At 45.1% G+C, this 23,194-nt stretch overlaps 2 protein-coding genes across 3 annotated transcripts in view; both read right to left on the reverse strand.

Annotated features, from left to right (window-relative positions):
• The window catches only part of LOC140900626 (chymotrypsin-like elastase family member 1), a 58,734-nt gene extending 54,328 nt beyond the window's left edge, over positions 1-4,406 (reverse strand). Inside the window, exon 1 of the mRNA XM_073318146.1 lies at positions 2,924-4,406. The gene's annotated coding sequence lies outside the window, so the exon portion shown is untranslated. The remainder of the gene's footprint in view (positions 1-2,923) is intronic.
• Positions 4,407-4,961: 555 nt separating this feature from the next.
• GALNT6 (polypeptide N-acetylgalactosaminyltransferase 6) overlaps positions 4,962-23,194 on the reverse strand; it is a 44,497-nt gene continuing 26,264 nt past the window's right edge. For both annotated transcript variants that reach the window (XM_073318597.1, XM_073318598.1), the window contains 7 exons: positions 21,764-21,998; positions 15,247-15,364; positions 14,468-14,668; positions 13,048-13,179; positions 9,989-10,090; positions 7,396-7,548; positions 4,962-6,699 (listed from right to left, as the gene is read on the reverse strand). In XM_073318597.1, the coding sequence (XP_073174698.1) occupies positions 6,577-6,699; positions 7,396-7,548; positions 9,989-10,090; positions 13,048-13,179; positions 14,468-14,668; positions 15,247-15,364; positions 21,764-21,998 (1,064 nt within the window). In that variant the 3' untranslated portion in view covers positions 4,962-6,576. The remainder of the gene's footprint in view (positions 6,700-7,395; positions 7,549-9,988; positions 10,091-13,047; positions 13,180-14,467; positions 14,669-15,246; positions 15,365-21,763; positions 21,999-23,194) is intronic.

The raw sequence follows: 23,194 nt of genomic DNA on the forward strand, positions 1-23,194 counted from the left end.
CTTGGAGAACCAGAGAGATATATACGTGATCAAGCAAAAGATCAGTTGAAGAAGTCTACAAGGGGCACTTAAGAATTCTTGTCCCTTATCCCACATACCCCAACACTGAGCATACATGACTAACAAGATTCAATATATTTATTCTCTCCCTTGCTCTATTATACCCGATCTTCACGTTTCCCTTTAATAGCCAGATCTGCACTTAAAACTGTTACAGCAGATCCTCGCAACCCAAGTGTTCCCTGACCACTTACAATATGGTCGAAGTTTCTACTGTGGATTGGACCGATGCGTATTGGCATCAGGTCACGTAACTGAGTCTGCACCTTTAACATGGACGAGGCTTTGGCCCCGTTACATAAACCCCAGCTAAGATCCTGTCTATATTACACATTATACTTGTGTTATGACTGGCCTTGTGAAAGTTGTATTTGTACCACACTGGGCCTCAGAGCCTTGTTTGGCCGTTACATGAGTTATAAATATATTGTGACTGGATAACCACTTTACATGTTTCCTATTGATATGACCACCATGCTGTTTTGCAGCTATCTGTATTTATAGCCTTAAAACTTCCAGCTTCCTGTGTGTTTGGGGAGCTGTTGTGATAAACACATGTGATTGTGGCCATTGGAAAGTAGCTGTAATTGGGTCACAAAGCGTGCTGTTGGCAAAACGTGTTTATGCGGCCCACTGGAGAGCATACATGACGCATCCCCAGCTATACAGGAGGGCCCTTTTGCGCCAAGCTACAGAGGCTTGCAGCTCTGGAGATCCCCGACATCAGCCACCCTACTGAGACGCCTTCCTAAAGGCGCCCAAATTCATGGTAAGTGCCTCCCAGAACAGACGAGGTCAACCCTGCTTCTGAGTGATCGGGGGAAGATAATTTAGACACAACGTTTCTTCAGTATAGTTTCCATTGGATTTGGTTCTGCATAGTGGTTGGAACACACTTTCTAAATCGATAGCTTCCCGCCTGTGTTGATGTGTCTCAGTATAGTATAGGTCTCAGGCAACGTAACTCATGAGCACCCACCACTGTCTGTCTTAGGCACTTCCATAATAATAAATTAATACCTAGCTCTTCTCATCAGTAGATCTCCAAGTGTTTACCAAGGTGGTCAGTATCGTTATTACAGATGGGGAAACGGAGGCACAGGGGTGGAGCAACTTGCCCAAGGTCACCCAGCAGGCCAGTGGCAGAACCAGGAACACAACCCAGGGCTCCCAAGTCTCAGTCCCACGTTATAGCTACTTACAGCAAACTGCCACCATATGCCCACCACCATAGGACATATGCCTTTGCAGGCTTTGCCTACACACAAGTTGTACAATGCATGAACTATAGTTAAGCAGTACCAACCCACCAGTGTGGACACAGTTATATCAGTTTAAGTGGTGCCTTGTACTTAGCTTATTCCCTTTGCTGTATGGGAATAAGTTATGATCAATATAAGGCAAGTTCATACCGATATAACTGCATCCACGGTAGAAATTTGTTACTGAAACAGTTCTAGATTTCATACTTATATTTTCAGTAAAAAAAATCTAGAATAGGCATTTGTTTCTTTACGTCCAGGATGTGAGACCCCCGCCATTTTCTCTAAGCTTATTTACTACCTACAACAGGAATCTAACAAATTCCCCCTACCTATCAAACGTCCTGGTTCTTGTGAGCAGTGCTAACATATTTCATTACTACGGAGGTGCATGCTAGCGACACCGTTGTTCAGGTTGGATCTTGGTTTCTCCCATTTGACATGACATTAAGAGCCGTTCAGCTGTGTTTTTAAGTAACCAATGTTTGTTCTGGAATAAGAACAGGCTTCATGGTCCCACAGCACAAATTATCCTACAGAGTGATCACTGTGTAAACTAGTTTGAGATACAGACATTCCGAATCAACGGCTACCCAAAAATAGCAATAGGCACTTGGGTAAAATCCCAACACCCTGAGCACCTGTTGGATTTCTGCTTTTTATCTTTGTTGAAGTACAACATGCCAGGAAACGTAGCAGTGAAGTAAGAAGAAGATAAAGGGGTAAGGAACTGACTGCAGAAAAGCAAGAAACCTATAGACCTGTAAGAATAGCTTAAGCAGTTAGCATAAGTACAAGGCCTGACAGCCTGCACAGGAGTACTTGCTTAATAAGTTAGCATAAGTAAGTGAACGAATAGTAACGCTAAGTCACAAGATGACATCAGGCTTTGTTTGCTGTTTTGTAATGATCACAGGTGTTGAAAACTGCCGACAGGTATCTGCAAGAAGGCAGTTTGTAGCAGTTCAGGGTATTTTGGGATGGGAATATCAGCAGATGCCTAACCGCAAGTAACCACATTAATCCAATTGATGTATATGTGAATGGCTTTCATCGAATTAATAGACTAATCTCTAGGAGGACACCCCAACATTATGAGGGTACGGAAGTTAAGATATTATAGAGGGAGGAGGTAGTCATATATATGCATGAAGGACATGGGGCTTATTCAACATTTGGCCTTAGGTAAAGCCCTTGGAGTTCATTGGCATGCCCGGGTCAGACTAGGATCTGTCTCAGTACTTAGAACTCTCCCCAGGACAGAGTGAGTATATACATGTCATGGTCCAGGTCATCCTTACGGTGTTCTATTATCTCACTTTACTTGTTTGGATGGTTTTACTTATTTATTACTACATGGTAGTAATAAAACTCTTACAATTGCAGGTGGTCTTTCCCGCCGCGTGCGAATGGTGTCATTGCTGGGCTCCTAAACCAGTAACTCTGATAAATGTTGGGTCTGATCCTGGGACAAGAACATATCAAATTATAGAATGCAAATTGGGGAACCTAAACAGGTAATCTAATCAATAGACCTTCAGTAGATCAGGCAACAGAAAACTGTCTATGCAATAACTAATAAGTTGATATTTAAAACACACCACATCCAGTAGGCAGCATTATTCAGAAGAAATGGGCTGTGAATATCTGTCCGTCTTCAGAGTAATTCATCAGACTCTGAAATTGAGAAAAACTCAAGACGGTTGATATTGAACTTTGTGACAACAATCGAGTAGCATTTCCAGCACCATTCGATTGCATTGGTAGGTGGGGAGTTTTAATCAGAGGAAGGGACTTTATGAACAGGGATGAGATGGGATAAGCCAAACCAGTGTATGTCTGGGGTACGCCTGGGAGGGGAAACAGAATGTGGTAGGACTGCAATAACTGAAAATAGTGCACTGATTATGCAAATTGTCTCAGTCGTGCAACTTTTCTCTGACTCCGCTTCAGTGCGAAACTCATGCGATCCAAGGATGCCTCCCTCTCCAACTCCAAATCAAATAGCTCAGGGCAGGTATAATCATGCTTTGCATCTTCTACCGCTGGCTATCAAAGCTTTCGACCAACATTAGTTGAGCTCTATTACTCTGTGTAAGACCCGTTCTCCAGAGGGGGAATCTAAACCACAGTGCAGCAAAGCGAGTTGACCACGGTCTCAAAGCTGGTCAATGGCAGAGTCCCGACAAGAACCTAACTCTCTCGACTCTCAGTTGCCTGCAATAGCCACAAAGCTAACTTCCCCATCTGTACAATGGGGGAAAAAGAGCACTGCCCAGCTCCACAGGTATTGGGAAGATAAGTACATTTACAAATTCTGAAGTGCTCAGAGACTATGGGAATGGGTGCCATGTAAGTACATAAGATAGAGATCCATCAAATTAAGTCTGTTGGCCACTCAAACAGGACAAGGACGTGGGGACTTGCGACACCCACCGAAGACACTTGGGACAAAGGGAAACTGACAGGGCACTGGTGCCCCACTAAAATACATCCACAGTATAAAGAGGCTCCAACAGAGGACAGCTGAGCTGGCGTGGTCGAGTCAGCAATCCAGGCTGTTTTTCTAGGACACATTGAATTGGCTGGCATTTTCATGCTGAACTCAGGCCCTTTAATACTCTCAGCAGCCTCTAGGAATTACAAAGCAAGACTGCTTCCAGGAGACTGTTCTGGAGTCATCAGGGACAGAGGGGAGGCCTTCCCCAACATGAAGGGTTAGGGGCTTGTGTCTGATCCTATTTTCCTTGCAGGACAGTGAACCTATCGAGCAGCAAAGAGGACACCCGAGTCCTTTGGAGGCAGTCACGACTCTGTAGTTTGTCTGAGATCGAGGGCTAAAGAGGCTGATGGGGTAAGAGTGCCACCTAAAGGGGCCATACCAGAGTGAGAGCTCTAGCATCAGCTTTTAGAGCTGGGAGGTTTTCCTTCCCAACTGGGAAAGATCCCTCCAACTCAACAAGGTGCTCCAAAGGGCCTAGGGAGCCTGAATGTACCGAACAGACCCTGCCCGTCCAAATCAAGCACCTCGCAAACCATCTGAGCGCACCAGAGCGAACGCTTTGAGAGTCTGCTATGCCTAGAAACAAGCTGCGCCATGGGGCGACTTTGTGACTTGCCCCTGGCATCCAGGAAGGGACGGCGTTGAGGAAATGGACACAGGAGCTCAAACCCCAGAAGGGGGCAGCATGTAGCCCTGTCCTCGTGGGTGGACATGACCAGCAGGGCCTGGGAGTTTGCTTCCCCACCCCCGGCACTAGTTTAGCAACACGTGTCTAGGGTATCATGCCGACAAAGTCTCGTTTAGATCTAACCCTTCCCCACCCCAAACCTAAAAGAAATTAAATAAATTGTGGAACTAATATGATATTTACCACCATTGCATTATTCACTCTGCTAGTGTGTTCTATCCCCTTCCTCCCCGCTCCCTGTGTCCGTCTTTTCTATTTAGATGGAGTTCTCTGGGGCAGGGACGGTCTAGTACTGTGTGCAGTGCCGGCAGAATCATAATGCGTGTGGTTAATAACTGAACTGAAAGGTGTGCCAACTCAGAAACAGCTGGGTGAAGTGTTTGTGCCTCTAGGGCCTGTTGCAGCAAACTGGGACCATCTGCTCCAAAGGAACCAAATCTAGACTGGATTCTTTTGTAAAATAGAACATCTCTTTATTTTTGGTTCAGGTCATATGCCCAAAGGTAGGTCTCCTCCCGCATTTCCAGGAAGATTTTTCAATTAAAATGGAAATGGAATCGATTAGAAACTAAAGGAAACTACAGTATTCAAGTCTCAAAGAAAGGGCTTACATTCAATCTCCTACTAGGCCATCTTTCCACAAGATGCTAAAATTTTAGAGAAACTAGCTGCACGGTTTAGTTCGGGAGGCAGGGGGATCCAACAGGGGGAACAGAATCAGAGTTTAAACTAAGCCCTCCAGTAAAGAACGCCCCAGATTCTGGAGTGCGCGCGTCCTGGGATTTGCATCAATGTATCCCGTAGAAACCAGTTGCTCTGCTTGTGCACGTCCTAATTTAAACGGTCTATGGGTGGGGATGAGTCATCGGAGGTGTTCCTTGGATGCAGATTTTTATAAAGGACCAAAACCCAAGCAGGAAATTGAAGCAGACAGCCCAGGATAAAAGTGACACTACATATTTCCTCCGACTGGCACACGCTGTAAGTTATAGATGGTAGGATTGCTTCATTGCACAAGGAAATCAAAAGCCATGAGCTTGCTGGATCTCAGGATCTGTGTTCATGTGCACTGATCCACTGATTCAAAAAAAAAAAAAAGAAAAAATCTCCTCCTCCCATACCCTGCATGCTATTCCATAACCTTCAGTCCAGCCACCAACATGATCTCGCGGGCTCATATGGTACCCGTCTCTCAACCATATCAGGCTTTCCCCTGCTAGGCTATGCTTAGCAGCACCATCACCAGGCCACTTCCCTGCATGGGCCAAGTAAATGATTCATCATCTCTCCTTTGGGGATTAACTGCACAGAAAGTCCTTTTTATTTGCAACACAATTAGTACTACTATCTCCTTGTGCTGGCAAGAGCTCCCAAGGTAACGCACAGGTTTCATTTGGTGCAACAGGCTGGGATTTCACACAACAATGCACCCTGGTGTTATGTTTTAAATGCACACACCTATCTCCTCCTTCAAGGTTAAAAATCTCATTAAACAAGAGCCTGTGCTAGAGAGCAGGGAGATGCTCTCCTGACCGTGACACTGAAATTTCTTCTTGCAGCATCCTGATCTGCCTTTGCACGCAAGCCTATGGGATAACTAGAGGACACCGGGTACTATCTTTGGCATGAGACATATTCAAAGGCCAGCTGGCACCGCTTCTTAGTTGTATTCAGTCTCATCCCTTGCATTCTGACTGGTTGTGGTCCAATTTTCCGGGGCTTAGGAAGTGGGATTGATCATTCATGCAATTATCGATGTAGTTGGTCCCATGTTATTTATCTTTGGACATGTTACAATATGACACTCACATAGGCTGCTAACAAGAAGTTTGCTTAGTCTCTTAGAAAAAGTGGTACAACAATCTCCACGTATTACACAGTCTTATCCCAAAGGCACAGAGTAGAATTAAAGGCAACTGTGAAATGCAGCATATTTAAGACGTTAACTTCTTTTAAATAAAAGGAGAGAGTCTTAGCTTCTGTTTTCCTGAGTGCAGTTTGGAATCAAGGTCTCAAAGTGAGATGGGCTGGCACATTTCTTGCTGACACTGGTTTTGTCTTCATTATGTTGCTTGAGTAAAGAACCACTGTTGATAAGAATCCGAGGGGTTACAGGAAGTCATAGAGGGATGCTCATCTCTTGCAGATAAACACATGTTAGAGGCTATGTTTTTAATCAGACGATCCTAAAAAACAAATAGAGATACCTTGCTCACATCATCCACCGATCTCAAAGTGCTTTACAAAGGACCATTGTTATCCCCATTGTACAGAAGGGGAAACTGAGGCACGGGGAGGCGACGTGACTTGCCCAAGGTCACCCAGCGAACCGAGGAATAAAAACCAGGTCTCCGGAGTAGATCTGGGCCAGATTTTTCAGCCAAGACTTTTTTTGGTGGGGGGAAAAAAAAAATGCAGATTTGGATCGACTGAAACACTTCACAAATTTGTGTCAATTTTGGCTCAATTATTTCAGTCGGAAAAATTCAAAAATTTTGTTTTGACATTTTCAGAACAAAATGTTTAAATTTTCCAATCCAAAATGACTTTTCACTTAAAAAAATTAAAATTGAAGGAAATTTTTCTTTTTGTTAAAAAGCTGCAAATTGCAACAAAACTGTTTGACCCAAACCAAAATTTTTTGATTTTTTGGAACTGCCAGAGATCCAAAATAAGGTTGGTTACTTGCATGGCTCCACTCCTGCGGCCCAGTCCAGTCCTCTCCCCAGTAGGTCCCAATGCCTCCCGAAGGAACCCTCCCAGTTTGACAGCAAAGCACAAGACAGGCTTCTGCAAGGCACCTAAGAAACTCTCGTCAGAGGTGAGGAAGAGGGAAAGACACTGCTGCTTCTGAGTGCATTGAGCCCGTGTTCTTTACTTACGTGGGTCAGTTCCCATTCTTCATTTCCTGGAACACGCGAGTTCTTTCCTGTGAAGTGACAGTCTCCCAGCTCCACTGGCCCAAAGCCGGATCGGAGGCAGAGCTGCTTGCCGATGTTGTGCCGCAGGTCCTTCTGGGACGTGTATTCAAAATACTGAGAACCAAGACCAGACAGGGGAGATTAGGCTGCTGCTATCCAATGGTCACTCATGCTACACGGAAACAGCCTGCCTTCTTCACTAATGAAGGCAGCACCAAAATTAACTCAAGATGCTAGGAGAATTCGCTCTTATGCCAGTTGATAATCAAGTGCACACCAATGCCAGTGGGTCCCCACAAGTCTGAAGGAGTCACCCCCTGCCCTTGATGAGACATCTAATCCCCCAATAAGTTGCGCAGTGAGCAGCTTGGATACCGGATGGACAAGGGGCAGCCCGCTCACACCACCAGTGGAGTGAATCCCATCTCCAATTGTGATGTAATGCCGACGGCCCTGTCATTGTCTTCAGCAGTCGGGACTGAAACGGAGACCTCTGAATCTTAATGCAAGAGCCTCTACCACTCAACCCAAAAGATCCAGCTGTTAGACAAGGCTGAGGCAGGCTCATTGATTTCTGGGCAGTCTAGGCACCACCAGAGAGGGACAGAGGGCTGCACCAAGTTGAGCTGCCGGGGGACACCAAAAAAAAAAAAAAAGTGCAATTTAGTGGAGCATATTCAAAAGCAAAACGGTCAGGCACCCAATGGAGCTGGCAGAGTGGGGTGACAGATTTAGTGGTTGGAGCAGAAGACTAGAAATCAGGTCCCCTGAGCTTAGATCAGCCACTGCTGGGCTGCGTGAACTGGGTCAGAATTATTTTCCCTGTCTCACTCCTTCCCCATCGTCTACCATCAAGATAGTTAAGACCAAAGCAGACTGTGAAGAACTTCAAAAAGATCTCACAAAACTTAGTGATTGGGCAACAAAATGGCAAATGAAATTTAATGTGGATAAATGTAAAGTAATGCACATTGGAAAAAATAACCCCAACTATACATACAATATGATGGGGGCTAATTTAGCTACAACTAATCAGAAGAAAGATCTTGGAGTCATCATGGATGGTTCTCTGAAGACATCCATGCAGTGTGCAGCAGCAGTCAAAAAAGCAATTGGGATGTTAGGAATCATTAAAAAAGGGATAAAGAATAAGACGGAGAATATCTTATTGCCCATATATAAATCCATGGTACGCCCACATCTTGAATACTGCGTACAGATATGGTCCTCTCATCTCAAAAAAGATATACTGGCATTAGAAAAGGTTCAGAGAAGGGCAACTAAAATGATTAGGGGTTTGGAACAGCTCCCTTATGAGGAGAGATTACAGAGGCTAGGACTTTTCAGCTTGGACAAGAGGAGACTAAGGGGGGGTATGATAGAAGTATATAAAATCATGAGTGGTGTGGAGAAAGTGAGCAAGGAAAAGTTATTTACTTGTTCCCACAATGTAAGAGCTAGGGGCCACCAAATGAAATTAATGGGTAGCAGGTTTAAAACAAATAAAAGGAAGTTTGTCTTCACTCAGCCCACAGTCAACCTGTGGAACTCCTTGCCTGAGGAGGTTGTGAAGGCTAGGACTATAACAGGGTTTAAAAGAGAACTGGATAAATTCATGGAGGTTAAGTCCATTAATGGCTATTAGCCAGGATAGGTAAGGAATGGTGTCTCTAGCCTCTGTTTGTCAGAGGGTGAAGATGGATAGCAGGAGAGAGATCACTAGATCATTACCTGTTAGGTTCACTCCCTCTGGGGCACCTGGCATTGGCCACTGTCGGTAGACAGGATACTGGGCTGAATGGACCTTTGGTCTGACCCAGTATGGCCATTCTTATGTTCCCCATCCTCTACCATCGCTAGGGATAACAACCTACTTCATGATGGAAAAAGGGAGTAGAGCTAAGGTGAATTTTTTGGATGACATTTTTACTGCCAACAATGAAGATTCAGACAGACCAAAATATTTCACGAATTCACCAAATTCTTTCGGTAAAAAACAAAACAGAGAATCAGGAAAAAAATCTTAACGTTTGTTTCAACACTTCTAATATGCTTTTGGGATAGAATTTTACATTAAAACTGCTAAAAGTCAAACATAACATTTTGTTTCGGTTTGAATGAATTGGTTTGTTTGATCCAAAACCATTTTTTTTTCTTCAGTGGTTTGGTTCAGCCTGGAAACAAACAGAAAATTGGGACAGTTCTGAAAGGGGGCTTTAATTCACACTGTAAAGTGTTTAGAAATCCTCAGATGAAAGGCAGAGAGGCACAGTGTGTCGCTGAAGCGCCATGGACTTCAGCTGTTTGGGGCGGAGACCATTCAGGCTCAGGACTTGAATGGAGGTTATTGTCCTTACTGAAATAAAATAACTTGTTTAAATAAGAAGAGGTATGAAGGAGGGAGAATTGCCCATGTTCCGTGCATGATTCAAATCTTAACTGTGAATATGGAAAGGCTGGGTTTTCTTCCTTCTCCCAGCTCTGGGCTTTCCTATTTCAGTGGGGGGTGGGATAGGGTGAAAGCAGGGGGGACACATTTGCACAGATTGCATACCTGATTGCCTCCCATTCCATGGCAAGGGTACATGATCAGCGGCTTCCCTCCGTGATTGTTCTCGCCAACATCCAGGCAATTCTTTGACCCTTCATTTTTAATCTGAAAGCAAAGAACAAAACAAAGCAAGCAAGCAGCTCAGGTTGGAGGGGACTTTGCCGCGTTTGGGTGCTCAGACACAGACCCGACCCAACCCTGTGTGCTTGGCCAGGGATTCAGGATCCACTTTTCAGCTGAAAACACAGCCCAGCAAATCCTATTATATCCTGTCGGGATCCTTGGCCAGTTTTTTTTTTTTTTTTAAATCAGGGCTTTGCTGTGGTTTGGGGGTTGCGATCCTACCTATTTCTATTCTTTCAGCAGCATTTCATTTAATACTCAGTATATCTGAGCTGAAATTTTCAAAGCCATTGGAGACGGAACACTAGACAGAGAAGGCTCTGAGTTTCTATAGTGAATTCTTACCTCAGGTGTCCAGTTGGTGGGTTTCTCTAACATGCACAGGTTCTGATCACTGTTTGGGGTCTGGAAGGAATTTCCCCCCACGTCAGATTGGCAAAGACCTTGAGGGTTTTTCCCCTCCTTTCATTTGCAGTGTGGGGCATGGGACACTTGTTGGTCTGAACAAGAGCACATGGTGGATTCTCTGTAATTGAAGTCTTTCAATCATAATTCGAGGACTTCAGTAACTCAGCCAGAGGTTAGGGGTTGAGGTAGAGGAGGTTCTGCGGCTGTGATGTGCAGGAGGTCAGACTAGATGACCAAGATGGTCCCTTCTGGCCTTAAAGTCTATGATTGTAGCAACCAATTCACATTAAAATTAATGAGTATTGGACATTCAAATTGCCTCACAATCTCTGCCTTGGAGTTCTAAGTCTTAAGAGGCTGGGACCTTTCGTAAGGCACTAACTTTCCAGGGATGATTATTTTTTGGAGATGGGAAGACAAAGCATTCTGGGGAAATAATGCTGAGAACTCCACAAACTGAAAACTACCCAGAGCAGGCGTCAAGTAATTGGCTATGGACAGATAGCTGTAAAACTGCCTTTGATACAACAACTTCAGGGAGCAGCCCTGCAAATTAATAAATCTGCCATGCTGACTTCTGGCTGCACCTTCTGGAATGCAAGCAAGGCCGGGGTGAGCAGGAGAGTTCAACCAGGATTAGGATCCTATGCACGATTGGCTTATATTTGGTCACTCTTCTGCTGCCTACGTATCACTAGATAACTGGATCAGAGACTTGGAGCTGCAAGTTTTTAACTATGCAAAGCAACATCCTTTCTGCAGTTGGCATTTGACTCCATTTCTCTGAATTGGAATGAGCTCAGCTGCGTGATCTAACTTCCCAGGACAAACCCAAAGTGTGTATTTTCCTTGAGGCACCTGACCTTGAATCGCTGGAGAAGCCAGCAACAACAATCTTTAGTGGCCATAAGAGATAAACAGTGCTCTGCACAGAACTGATTTTTCTGTTTGGAGCTGACAGCACTGCTGTCTCTCACAGGGGTGCATGGGAATTATATATTTAAGTTTGCTTGCATATTTATACCCGCCTCTGGAAATTTCCACAACATGCATTTGAAGAAGTGAGTATTCACCCATGAATGCTTATGCTCCAATGCATCTGTTAGTCCATAAGGTGACCCAGGACTCTCTGCCGCTTTTACAGATCCAGACTAACGCGGCAACCCCTCTGATATTTAAGATTGTGAGGCACTCAGATATTATAGTAACACAAGCCAGATAAATATCTAAGAGATGCTATTTTTCTTGACTCACTGGGAAGGTGGGAGTCAAACTCCTTTGTCCGTTGGTGGTTTCACTATATTTCAGCCCCACTTTAAACTCCCCAACTCTCAGAACCCTGCATGGATACTAGTATCCTTTCAGGCAAGAACTGGATTGGCCACTTAGAAGCCTATTACTTGGCCAGCAGTACAGTTCTTCAGCAATATGAGGTGTGCCCAGCCCTCAGGCAGCGAGTCATCTTTGCTGCACTCCCCTTCCCGGCTAGCCTGGGTGAAAGAGCAAAACCTGCTAAATCACAAACCAGCCTTCCTCAGCGCTGACAGCCCCCCCACCCCACCGCTTACCCTCCACTGTTCCATTCTTGAGCATAAGCTGCCAATCATGTAGCTAGTTGGGGAGGAAGATATGGGGAGAAGTCTTAGAAAAAAATTTGCTCCTTTCCATTTTAACATTTTCTATGAAGCTGTTAGTCCTGGTGTAAGATTGTTCCAGTAGGAATAAAAGCCCACTTTAAAAAACAAAACAAAAAACAAAATGCCTTTTCCACGGGGGGGAGAAGAGGGGAGGTTGTGTGTGTAAATAAAGGGAAAATGGGTTCTCTATCTCACAACCAGCTAGTGTAGACGAGCCCTGAGACAAAGGGGAATGGGATGGGGGCAGGCGGGGGGGGGGGAGGGGGGGAGAAGAAATAGCAGGGGACTGAACAGAAGTTTCCCAAGTCTGACAGAGATGCTCATGAACAACAGGGAGGATTCCAAGTGCCAGGGCACTGTTTAAGGCTATGTCTACACTATGAGGTAGGGGTGCAATTCCCCTGCTCGTGTACACATGCTCACTGAGCCAGCCGTGACTATAATTAGCAGTGTTGTTGCTGCAGCAGTGCCGATAAGCATATGAAAGGTATTCCTGGCTCCTGCTGGGACGCCCTCATTTGTAAGTTTCAAACTCAAAAGGGACCCAGCGTGATCGGACCTTCTGTATAGCACAGACCACAGAACTCCCCCAAAATAATTTCTACAGCGGATCTTTTAGAAAAACGTCTAGGTCTGGGGCAAAGTCATTTCCCTTTTCGGTGTCTGCGTTTCTCATCTCCAAGTTTTGTCTTGGACATTTAGACTGTAAGCTGTTTGGGGCAGGGACTGTCACGTCGGGAGCCTGCTCAGTGCAATGGCAACCTGATCTTCGTTGGAGCCTCTATACCATACGAACCGCTGCTACCATCTCCATTTGTTTCTAGAGAAGGAGGGAATTGCGGGGGTGGTTAACCAAAAGAAAACAGGACAACACAGACGCACTCCTGCACTTACTGCTCCATAGAAGGTTGGAGTCAAGTCTGGGATGAAGATCTCTGGGTAGATAGTTTGTAGATACCAGGTGAAGTTTTTACAGTGCAGTTGCTCCTTCAGTTTGAGCCGTTCTGTAATGTCGCCGTACGTTTTCTATCAAAATCATGCAAGAAAAATTAAACTAGCCTCAACGGGGCAGCAAAAGAATCCAGAACCCAGCATTCCCTTTAATAGGTTTGCCTTAAAGCATCACAGAGAGGCAGTTTCCATTTGTAATTCATCTTAGAACCTTATGGGATTAAGTTACGACACACCTTCCCTTCTTATCACAGGTAGGAGGATGTTTCCCAGGATGCTTGCCACTGGAAGGAGGGAGGGAGGGAGGGAGGAAGAGAGAGAGAAAACCTGTTTTTCCCTCCAGCGAATCTTTGAGAGTTTGAAATCCCCCCTCCCCCCCATCCTGAATCAGGACAAAGTGGAAATCTCAAAAATGTTTGACTTAAAAAAAAAAACCCAGAAAGTTCAGCTTGGGTTAATCGAATGGTTTTCTTTTAAAGCTCTGTTTTTAAAATCTAATTAGAAATTTAAACTAATGATGTTTTGACCCAGAAAACCTGAATTTTTTTGTTCAGAAAAACGGCAAAATGAAATATGGATAGTTCTGAAGCTTTTCCACGGTGGGTTTTTTTGGGGAGTCAGGAGGTTTGTCCAAACCTACCCTGTTTTGCAAACAAATTTCAATTAATCAGCATTTTTTGACGAAAAACCTTATGTTGAAATATTCTCCGACTGGTTCTAATCGGAAGGCTCATCTCAGACAGCACAAGGCATTTGGGAGCCATCCTCACTTTGGGTTCTGAACAGTGGCAGAGCTAATAGGGAGGGGGGGGTGTGTGTGCGCGCCCCCTGGTGGCCTTTACATGTACTTGTGGCACCTTTTCAAGCCAATAGATATAGTTGAAGGTTGTACTACCATAGAATCATAGAATATCAGGGTTGGAAGGGACCTCAAGAGGTCATCTAGTCCAACCCCCTGCTCAAAGCAGGATCAATCCCCAATTTTTTCCCCAGATCCCTAAATGGCCCCCTCAAGGATTGAACTCACAACCCTGCATTTAGCAGGCCAATGCTCAAACCACTGAGCTATCCCTCCAATAACCCATCGGCCCCCCAGCTCTACAACCTAGCTCTGCTACTGATCCAGATCCCACATGGGTTGGCTACTGACTCTGCACAGAGTCTAGTTGACTTCTATGGAGTTCTGCACAGGCAGATGGGTCCATCCATGTGGTTCTCTTCATAGGACCAGCGCCTTAAGCATGACACTACAAGAAGCCTGGCACTGCCAAGAGGAATCAACCAACTAGTTTCCCTGCATACAGAAACACATCAAAGATGCTTTGATTACTTGTGAGATGCTTTATGGAACTGGGGTTGGTACCTCTCTGGCCATCTTCGAGGCCTGCTGGTTTCTTCTGTAGAAGATTTCCTTATAGTCGTCCATCCAGACCTCTGCCAGGCGCACTTGGTTCCTGGAGATGACCTGAGTTCCTTTCGGGAAGGTGTGTGGACTTTTGGAGCGGAACACGTGCCCAACCACCGAGCAAGGGATGATCTCCAGCTGACCACCACACTGCCAAACCTACACAAGGGGGAAGCAGCCCATCCAGTGGATTTCAAAGGGAGCTTTAGTCAGACAAACCCGGACACATCAATCAAAGAGGAAAAAAGAATGTTTCCTATGTCCAAAGTGTTTTCTTCCATAGTTTGAAGGTCAGAACTGGACTGGGTTGAGATCTGGCATAATGTACTTTGAGCTTTGTTATTTGTATTGCAGTAGTCCAAAGCCCACAGTTAAGGAATTTTGTTGGCCAAGGTTATGAGGCCTTATACTCAACTCACTGGCATTTCTCCGTAACGTGATAACTTTTGAATGCTACATCTGATCAATGCCAGAATTTCAGGGAATGTTTTAGGCATCAGTGGGCACAATCCTATTGATTGCGGGGGGGGGGGGGGGGAAGAATTTCAGAAAATCAGAAGAGGGGAAAAATAGGAAACACACAGGGACCATATGTGTTTGTGGGGGAACTCTTGGTATAACTCTTGCAATACGATGGGCCTACAGAAGCAACAAAGTGCGTGGGCCCCCTAGTTTTAATCCTGCTAGAAGTTAACTGTTCCCCTCCCCCCCCACACACTGTTTCACATGGCTCTTACCCTAAAGGACATTTCCACATTCTCCCCGCCCCAGATCTCCATCTGGTCATCATAGGAACCAATGTGTTCAAAATAGGACTTGGAGATCGCAAAGAGGCCGCCAGCAAAAGTGGGAGACCTGAGGGGAGTCAGAAGCAGAGTCAAGAGAACATACTTGGTGCATCACAAACGTTAATTTAGCAATCTGGGCAAACCCCACCATTCATCCTGCTGCAAGACAAATATCCATAGGAAGTGGCAGGACAAGATCAGAAATGAGGATATTCAAAGCTGAACCCAGCAACTACCTCCGTCAGCATTGGTTTGGTATTGGCATGGGCACCTTTCTTGGTATGGACATATTAGGACAGAAGACCAAGGAACACGTTTACCAAGGAAGGCTGCTATACAGCCAGCATCCCAAAAGCTTCAGTAGGGCAATAAGGTCACCAAGGATGGACAAACTGAACACACAGCCAGACTGTCTTAGGGATCTGGCTAGAGATCAATACAGTGGCACTCAAATCTGTAGGGAGGCCTGGGGTGACTGAAGTGTGGGCCCCCCCCTCTGCCCCCCACTGGTGCCTGAAACATGGTCCCGCCCCTGTGCTGCCCCTGCCCCACAAGGCCCCGCCCCCCAGGCACTCGCCCTTACAGCTGGTAAAAAGTGATGGGGCCATGACCTCCTGGCCCCCAACCCCATTCCAGGGACCCTCTGGGATTTGCCATGATGATGCAAATATCCCCAGTTTGCAGATGGGGATAGCTACACTGAGATGTTAAATAATCTTCACATTCACAACTCTGAGCCCTGGTATTGCGGTGTCCTCCTGTGATCAGGAAAAATGTCTTGAGCAGGCCAGTCACAAGCGTGGAGACATTAGGATAACAAAGAAACCCTTAGAACAGACCGCCAGAAGCCTCTTGCAAAATACTTCAGATAAGGGATTATCGTCCAGACAAGGAGGAGGATCCAGTGGATAGCATACTAACCTGGAGACTCTGAAGACCTGGGTTCAATTCCCCACCCTGCCACTGTCTCCCTATCTGACCTTAGGCAAGTCACTTGATCTTTGCGCCTCAGTTCCCCATCCACAAATGAGGATAATGGTGCTACCCTGCCTCACAGGTGTGTTGGGAGGGAAAAATACATGGGACTGTGAGGCGCTCAGATCGTCCGGTAATGAGGGTCATGTAAGTACCTAAGACAGAGAGAAGTCAAGGGAGCAGCTAGCAGCTGCGACACCGAGTGGATGCAGGACCCAGGGGCTGATCTGATTCAGGAGGAAGAGAAGAAGCCTTGAGTATCATTACTGAATGTCAGAGCAGAAAGGAAATCCAGGTACTCAGAACTAAGCGTCTCCTTTTGTCTCCCTTTATAATCTGTTACATCTCAACTTTAAATGGGGGGTGGGGTGGAACCGAAACTGGCTTTTATAAAAAACTTACTGAACTGCTGTGTTCTCGCCGAGAGGAGCCAGCGGAGATTAGAGGCAGCTGGAAGCCAAGTTACCAGTCCACAGGAAAAAAAGGGACCTTTATTGAGAAAGAAAGAAACTTCTCCCGTCTGACCTTTCCACAAAGCGGAGCCGTACTCCAGGCCAGAGGCCAGGCTTTGTCTCGCTATCGCGGAAAGGGCCAAGAGCAGGCATTGAATGTCTTCACTTGGGACTTCAAGGTTATTCTGTTTCTGAAGGGGCAGAGACAGGTGACTATCGTCTACAGTTGCTTGTGCCAACTGGGCAGCAGGCTGGCTGGGTTTGAAGGAGACAAAAGACTCTTTTCTATGGAGCTTCAGGAGCAATGCACTTTAAAATGTCAAAGGTAAGTTACCAAAAACAAAGAAAAAACCCAATCTCAGGAACTTATCTGGCCCCTGTCGCTGTTGTATTTTTATTGTATTTATCCTTGCAGCACTTCAGTGCTGCTCCCCTCCCTTTTACAAATGGGGAACGGAGGCAGAGGACAGGTCGACATGAGACAAGGTTTGCCGGTATCCTACGCTAGCACCGTGGACGGACCTCATGCTGGCAAAACTGTGCTTTGGGCAAGATAGACGATTCCAGCCCTTCTGAACAAAATGAGTTATATCAGCAACACTATCACCAGCAGGAGAGTGAATTTGTGTGGGGGGGTGGAGGGTGAGAAAACCTGGATTTGTGCTGGAAATGGCCCACCTGATGATCACTTTAGATAAGCTATTACCAGCAGGACAGTGGGGTGGGAATAGGTATTGTTTCATATTCTCTGTGTATATATAAAGCCTGCTGCAGTTTCCACGATATGCATCTGAGGAAGTGAGCTGTAGCTCACGAAAGCTTATGCTCTAATAAATTGGTTAGTCTCTAAGGTGCCACAAGTACTCCTTTTCTTTTTGCAAATACAGACTAACACGGCTGTTACTCTGAAACCTATCAGCAACACTGTGATTTTACCAGTACATCAGTCGCAAATCACACTTCCTTACGTCCCAGACTGAGACAGCTATGCCAGCATAAGTTTAAGGTGTAGAACTGATACTAGTTTATATTAGAAAAGGTTTGCTGGTATAGGTTTCAGAGTGGTAACTGCGTTAGTCTGTATCAGCAAAAACAACAAGGAGTCCTTGTGGCACCTTAGAGACTAACAAATTTATTTGGGCAGAAGCTTTTATGGGCTAGAACCCACTTCATCAGGTGCAAGGAGTGAATTTTCCACTCCATGCATCTGATGAAGTGAGTTCTAGCCCCCGAAAGCTTCTGCCCAAATAAATTTGTTAGTCTTTAAGGTGCCACAAGGACTCCTTGTCGTTTTTGCTTGTATAGTTATGCTGCAAACCGTCCTAGTCTAGACACAGGCTACGCTGGCCAAAGGAGATCTTTTGCGGTATAGTTAAATCTCCTCCCTGAATGACAGCAACTATACTGGTAAAATACCTCTTCTGCCTGTATAAGCTACTTCTCTGCTAGATCTTTTACAGGCAAATCTTCTCTAGTGTAAACAAGGCTTAAGTGGTTTGTCCAAGATCGCACAGGTAGTCAGTGGCGGAGCAAGGATTTGAACCCAAGTCTCCTAGACCTGTGCTCTAGCCACTAGACCATGCTGCCTCCAGCCTACTAGAATTAATTGGAAATTGACCAATACCATCTCACTGGCAAAGAAATAAAACACAATAAGTTTTAAGTCAAGTCTCCGTATCACAATAAGCAGGTTCTCCTGTTTTGGCGGGACAGCAATTCCTACTAATCTTTAATGCTCCCTCTGTTCAAACAGGAAAAGGGCCTTTTCATAAGACTGAACGGGCAGATCGCCCCCTTTTCCCAACTCAGGTACTGACAGTGCGTTCAGATGACAGGGTTTTTTGAGGTAAGTGGAAAGATAAAAAGACACAGCAATTACGCTCTTAATGAGAGACTTTGCCAGAAAGCAAGGTCTGTCTGGAGCCTGAGGTGATTAAGAGCTCCTTTTGTAAAACGCTGACAGACCCAGGTTGTCGGTGGGCAGGATCAAATCGGGGATCTCCAGAGCTTAATGCACGAGCCTCTACCACATGAGCTAAAAGCCAACTGGCTTAGTTAAGGGTGTAGAGCAGGAGCAAACTTTTCCTCTCCCCCTCCCCGCCGATGGGACAGAACACCCCACCCAGGAGGTGTGTGGGTGACACTTTCATTCGTAGAAATCAAGTTCATAATGGCTCTCTCTCATTCAAACCCAACTAGAGATATCCTCCTAACCAGCCACCCCACTCCGTTCAGCTAACCCAAACAGAACACACAACAGTGTCTGATGTAGCTGCCTTACACTGGGAAGGGGAAGCTATTCAAGGCCTAAGAGCCAAGCACCCTAAGGGGACATCCTGACACTCAGTTAAGAGGCTGTACATGGTATATGAACAAAAAGCCAAGCTGCCAGGAGCTGCCACTGGCTTTGGAGGTTTGTTTTCAGGCCTGATTTTCAGATAATTCAAGGGCCTGCAGGGCCAAGCCAGTCCGAAGCATCTCAGCATTAGATCTGAGCTAGAAAACAAGAATTCTGTTTTGTGAAAATCTGAGGTTCTGAAATGTGCTTTAGTTTTGCATTGGAACGATGAAGCTCTCTGAAATTTTCCATCAAAAAACATGAGCTAACAGCTCTGTGGTTCGGTCACTTACCTGGGATGTGGGAGATCCAGGTTTAAGTCACTGCTCTGAATCAGGCTATTGGCTGTTCTGGGGTAGGAGCCCCCCCAACCCCTCAAAAAAATTCCATATTGGATATTAGACACCTTCCTGACTAATGTTTCATCAAAACTACTATGTTTCCATTAGAAGTTTTGGTTTTGACAGATCAGATTTCTCAGACAGAAAAGTGTTTCATTGAAAAACCCCTGGCTAGCTTTGCTGGCGCCTCTCAAAGTCAGCCCTGAGGTACCTTGAGCTAGGCACTCAGCATCTGACACATTCAAAACATGACACGCCCAAACTCAGCAGCCCTCTATGAGAGCTTGGCTGTAGGGCGTATTAGGAAGGGTGGGGTCGAGGGGCTACCCCTTCCCACAAAGATACATGTTGCATGGTAGGTAGACGGTGTTTGTCTTTGCCTCTTTTCTCCCCAAGAAAAAGGACAAATACCATCTAGAGCTAGTTGGGTAAAAAAAGATCAAAAAACCCAAACAATTTGGTAAAAAAAGCTTAATTAAAATTTCATTTTGCAGGGTGCAACCCTCCCGTAATTTTTAATTGGTTGTTTTCTCCTTCCCTGCCTTTTTTTTTTTAATGGGGGGTGGGGACCTGATCTTAAAAATTGACTGGAAAAAAGAAAGGAGAAATCAAAAAATGAAAATAACCCCACAAATATTTTAAAAATCGTGAATAAATTAATGGGTATTTTTTTTTTTAAACAAAGATTTTCCAAATTCAGAAAAAGGCTGACAAAAAACCAAGAGAGAAAAAACAAACCCCCAAAGCCCCGCAAAAAGCCACCACCACACGTTATCTGTCAAAAAAAGAGTTTGGTCCACTCCAATACCCGCCAATATCGAGGACAATATTTGCAGGTCAAATTTGCCCTCTCTTAACAAAACAGGCCACACCACTGAATGAACCTCAGACAGACCGAGGGCTTGTCTGCACTAGAAAGTTGCACCACTTTCACTATCCCAGTATAATACCACCTAGCTCTTTTCACCAGTAGATCTCAACGCGCTTCACAAACTTTAATATACTGATTCTCACAACACTCCTGTGAGGTAGGGCAATACCATTATCCCTATTGCACAGATGGAGAACTGAGACACAGAGGCTAAGTGACTTGCCCAAGGTCATGCAGGAAACCCGTGGAGGAGCAGGGAATTGAAACTAGGTCACACATCTCTTAGGGTACCGCCATCATCACTGGACCAAGCGGTATAACCCCTCGAGTGTGGATGCTGTTACTGAGATATAAGCACCTTTATACCAGTGTATAGCTTATTCCTACAGGGGAAAGGGAATAATCTATACTGGTATATAAGCAACTTTGTGTCAACATTACTGTCTCCATTAGGGGTTGTACCTGTAGTCTGCCAAACCGAGTTATTAGATTTTTAAAAAAAAATTCTACGGATAATATAGATGTTTATTGCTACGCATCCCCTCCGATTTTTATCAATTTAAATTTTCACAGTTCTGCAAAATTCCGGGGAGCGGAACCATGGGGGTGCGTGTTACACAATTATTTAATGACAGTAGATGCCAAGATTCAGAAAGTTAAAGCTTTATAACAGTAACACACACAAATTGTCACCACCACATGTCAAAAATACACACTCAATATCCTTAAATCAAACTTTAGTAAGTTCTCAAGCAGCATTTTGTTTTTTTATTTCTGTAAATTTCAGTTATTATTGAGGGAAATATTTTTTCGGTATGTATGGTGAAATTGACATTTACTGACATTTGCCGACAAAAAACTAACCCTTCCAAGCCTAAGGATAACTCTAAGTGATAAATCAAAAATCACATCCCTGACTGGACGGATATATCTGTGCTTAGACCAGCCCTAAGAAGAAAACCTTGCAGCCTGAAGAAAACAAAACAAAACTGCTCCACACACAGAATTATTCTAGTATTTGTTAACTACACCCTTAGACTGACAAGTAGGACCAAGCACTCCTTTCCATGACTGCCTATTGCTAGGGTGACCAGGTGTCCTGTTTTTAAAGGGACAGTCCTGTTTTGGGGGACTTTCTTATATAGGCGCCTCTTACCCCCCACCCCGTCCTGTTTTTTTTTTACGGTTGCTATCTGGTCACCCTAGCTATTGCGTGCGGTACTGTATCATGTACCCACAAAGAAAAATAGTGTGTTAGCATAACACCCAGAAGCTCCAGTCATGGACAGGGCCTCGTTGTGTCAGGCGCTGTATAAACACAGAATAAAAGTCCTTGCCCGGAGGAGTTTACAGACTAAGACAAGAGACAACAGACGGCTGCTGACAGACGGGGGAGCATATCGAACCAGTGAGACAATACTGGCCAGCACGATAAGCAGTGGTCTCAGAAGACAGCAATATACCACAGGCATATTCATTTTGCACTTACTTGATAGGGGAGGTCTCATCTTTTCTTCTCTGCTTCTCCTTAGGAGGAATGGCCTCCCACCCAAAGGTCAAACTCCAGTCAAAATTTCCCCGACTGTGTTGCTTCCCATATTGGATTGGCTTGGAAAACTCAAAGGTATTCAGGTCGATGGTGGTGATGTCTGGACTCACCACGGCCGTGGGTTCCTCTGCAATCCGGGATAAGAGAGGCTCCAGCCAGCCATGGAAACACTCGCCTAAGAAGCAGCGAGGAAGAGGACCATAAAGGTGGGATTTCATCATTACTGGTTAGATTGCAAGCTCTTAAGGCAGGCCCCGTCTCTCCCTATGGTCCCAGATTCAACGAAAGAATGAAGCATGAGCTTAATAGGAATGGCCTACGGTGTTTACCTAGCTCTCGACACAATGTCTCCGTATTTCTGGTGGGGCATCTAGACACCAACGTAATACAAATGATGAATGAAATCTTCTGGTGAGACCTGTCTCACCCTGGTTGGAGAGAAATAAGATTCTCAAGCCTCTTAAGAAGGGGGCAGAAAACAGCCAGAACACACTGTATTTTCAGGAAAATGCTGTCATTTCACGGTGGTCCAGATATAGCTAGCCTTACGTGCAGAGAACAGCACTTTACGCTGCAAGAAATCCCATTCAAATACAATTGACAAAAAGGGTTCACGTAGGAACAGCTTTTGGTTTCGGCTTGCATTGCAACTGACTGGCTGTCTTGCAGAATAAAGCACTGCTCAGTCTGCGTGAGGCCCTGTGTGACTATCGATTATCTACAGGAAAACAGGCAAAAACAATCAACCCCCCCAGCCCGAGTAACCCAGGCCGCTCCAAACACAAATGCCTTGTTACAAGGAGAAAAGAAAAAACCCAGAAAAAACACAAACCTCCAGTTTTGATGTAAGTAACTATCCAACTGGCATGACCGAAAACAGGGCTGGATTTAGGGACAGGTGATCCAGGCGGTCGCCTGGTGCTGGGCTTGGGGTTCTGTTTTTCTTGTTAGTGACAAAGGGGAAAATAGAATGTTTGAAGTAAGATGTTTCACGTATTCTGTATGTGCACCTTCGTACAACCTTCCAGACTTTGAGAACTACATTTTCCTTGAACCTCCTAAAATGTCAGACACGCCCGTGTGCCTATATAAGGGGCAGGGTGTCGCCAGTCAGTGAGATACAGAACGAAGGGAAGTGAAGCAAGAGCCCAGCTGTGATATTGCGAACTTTGTTTTATTGTGTAATTGTGAAAGCGTACCTGTGTTTTAAAACGCGGAGAGAGTGTCAGTAGCGACGAATAATGGACATATTTAATGAGATGCCAGAGGTATCAACTGAACCCCTATCTATGCAACACGCTTCTTTTCCCATACTCAACATGGGATGTTTGATGACTTTCTAAGACTGCGGAACTGAAACGAGCCACACAT

Source organism: Lepidochelys kempii, chromosome 20, assembly GCF_965140265.1.
Source record: "Lepidochelys kempii isolate rLepKem1 chromosome 20, rLepKem1.hap2, whole genome shotgun sequence".
NCBI lineage: Eukaryota > Metazoa > Chordata > Testudines > Cheloniidae > Lepidochelys > Lepidochelys kempii.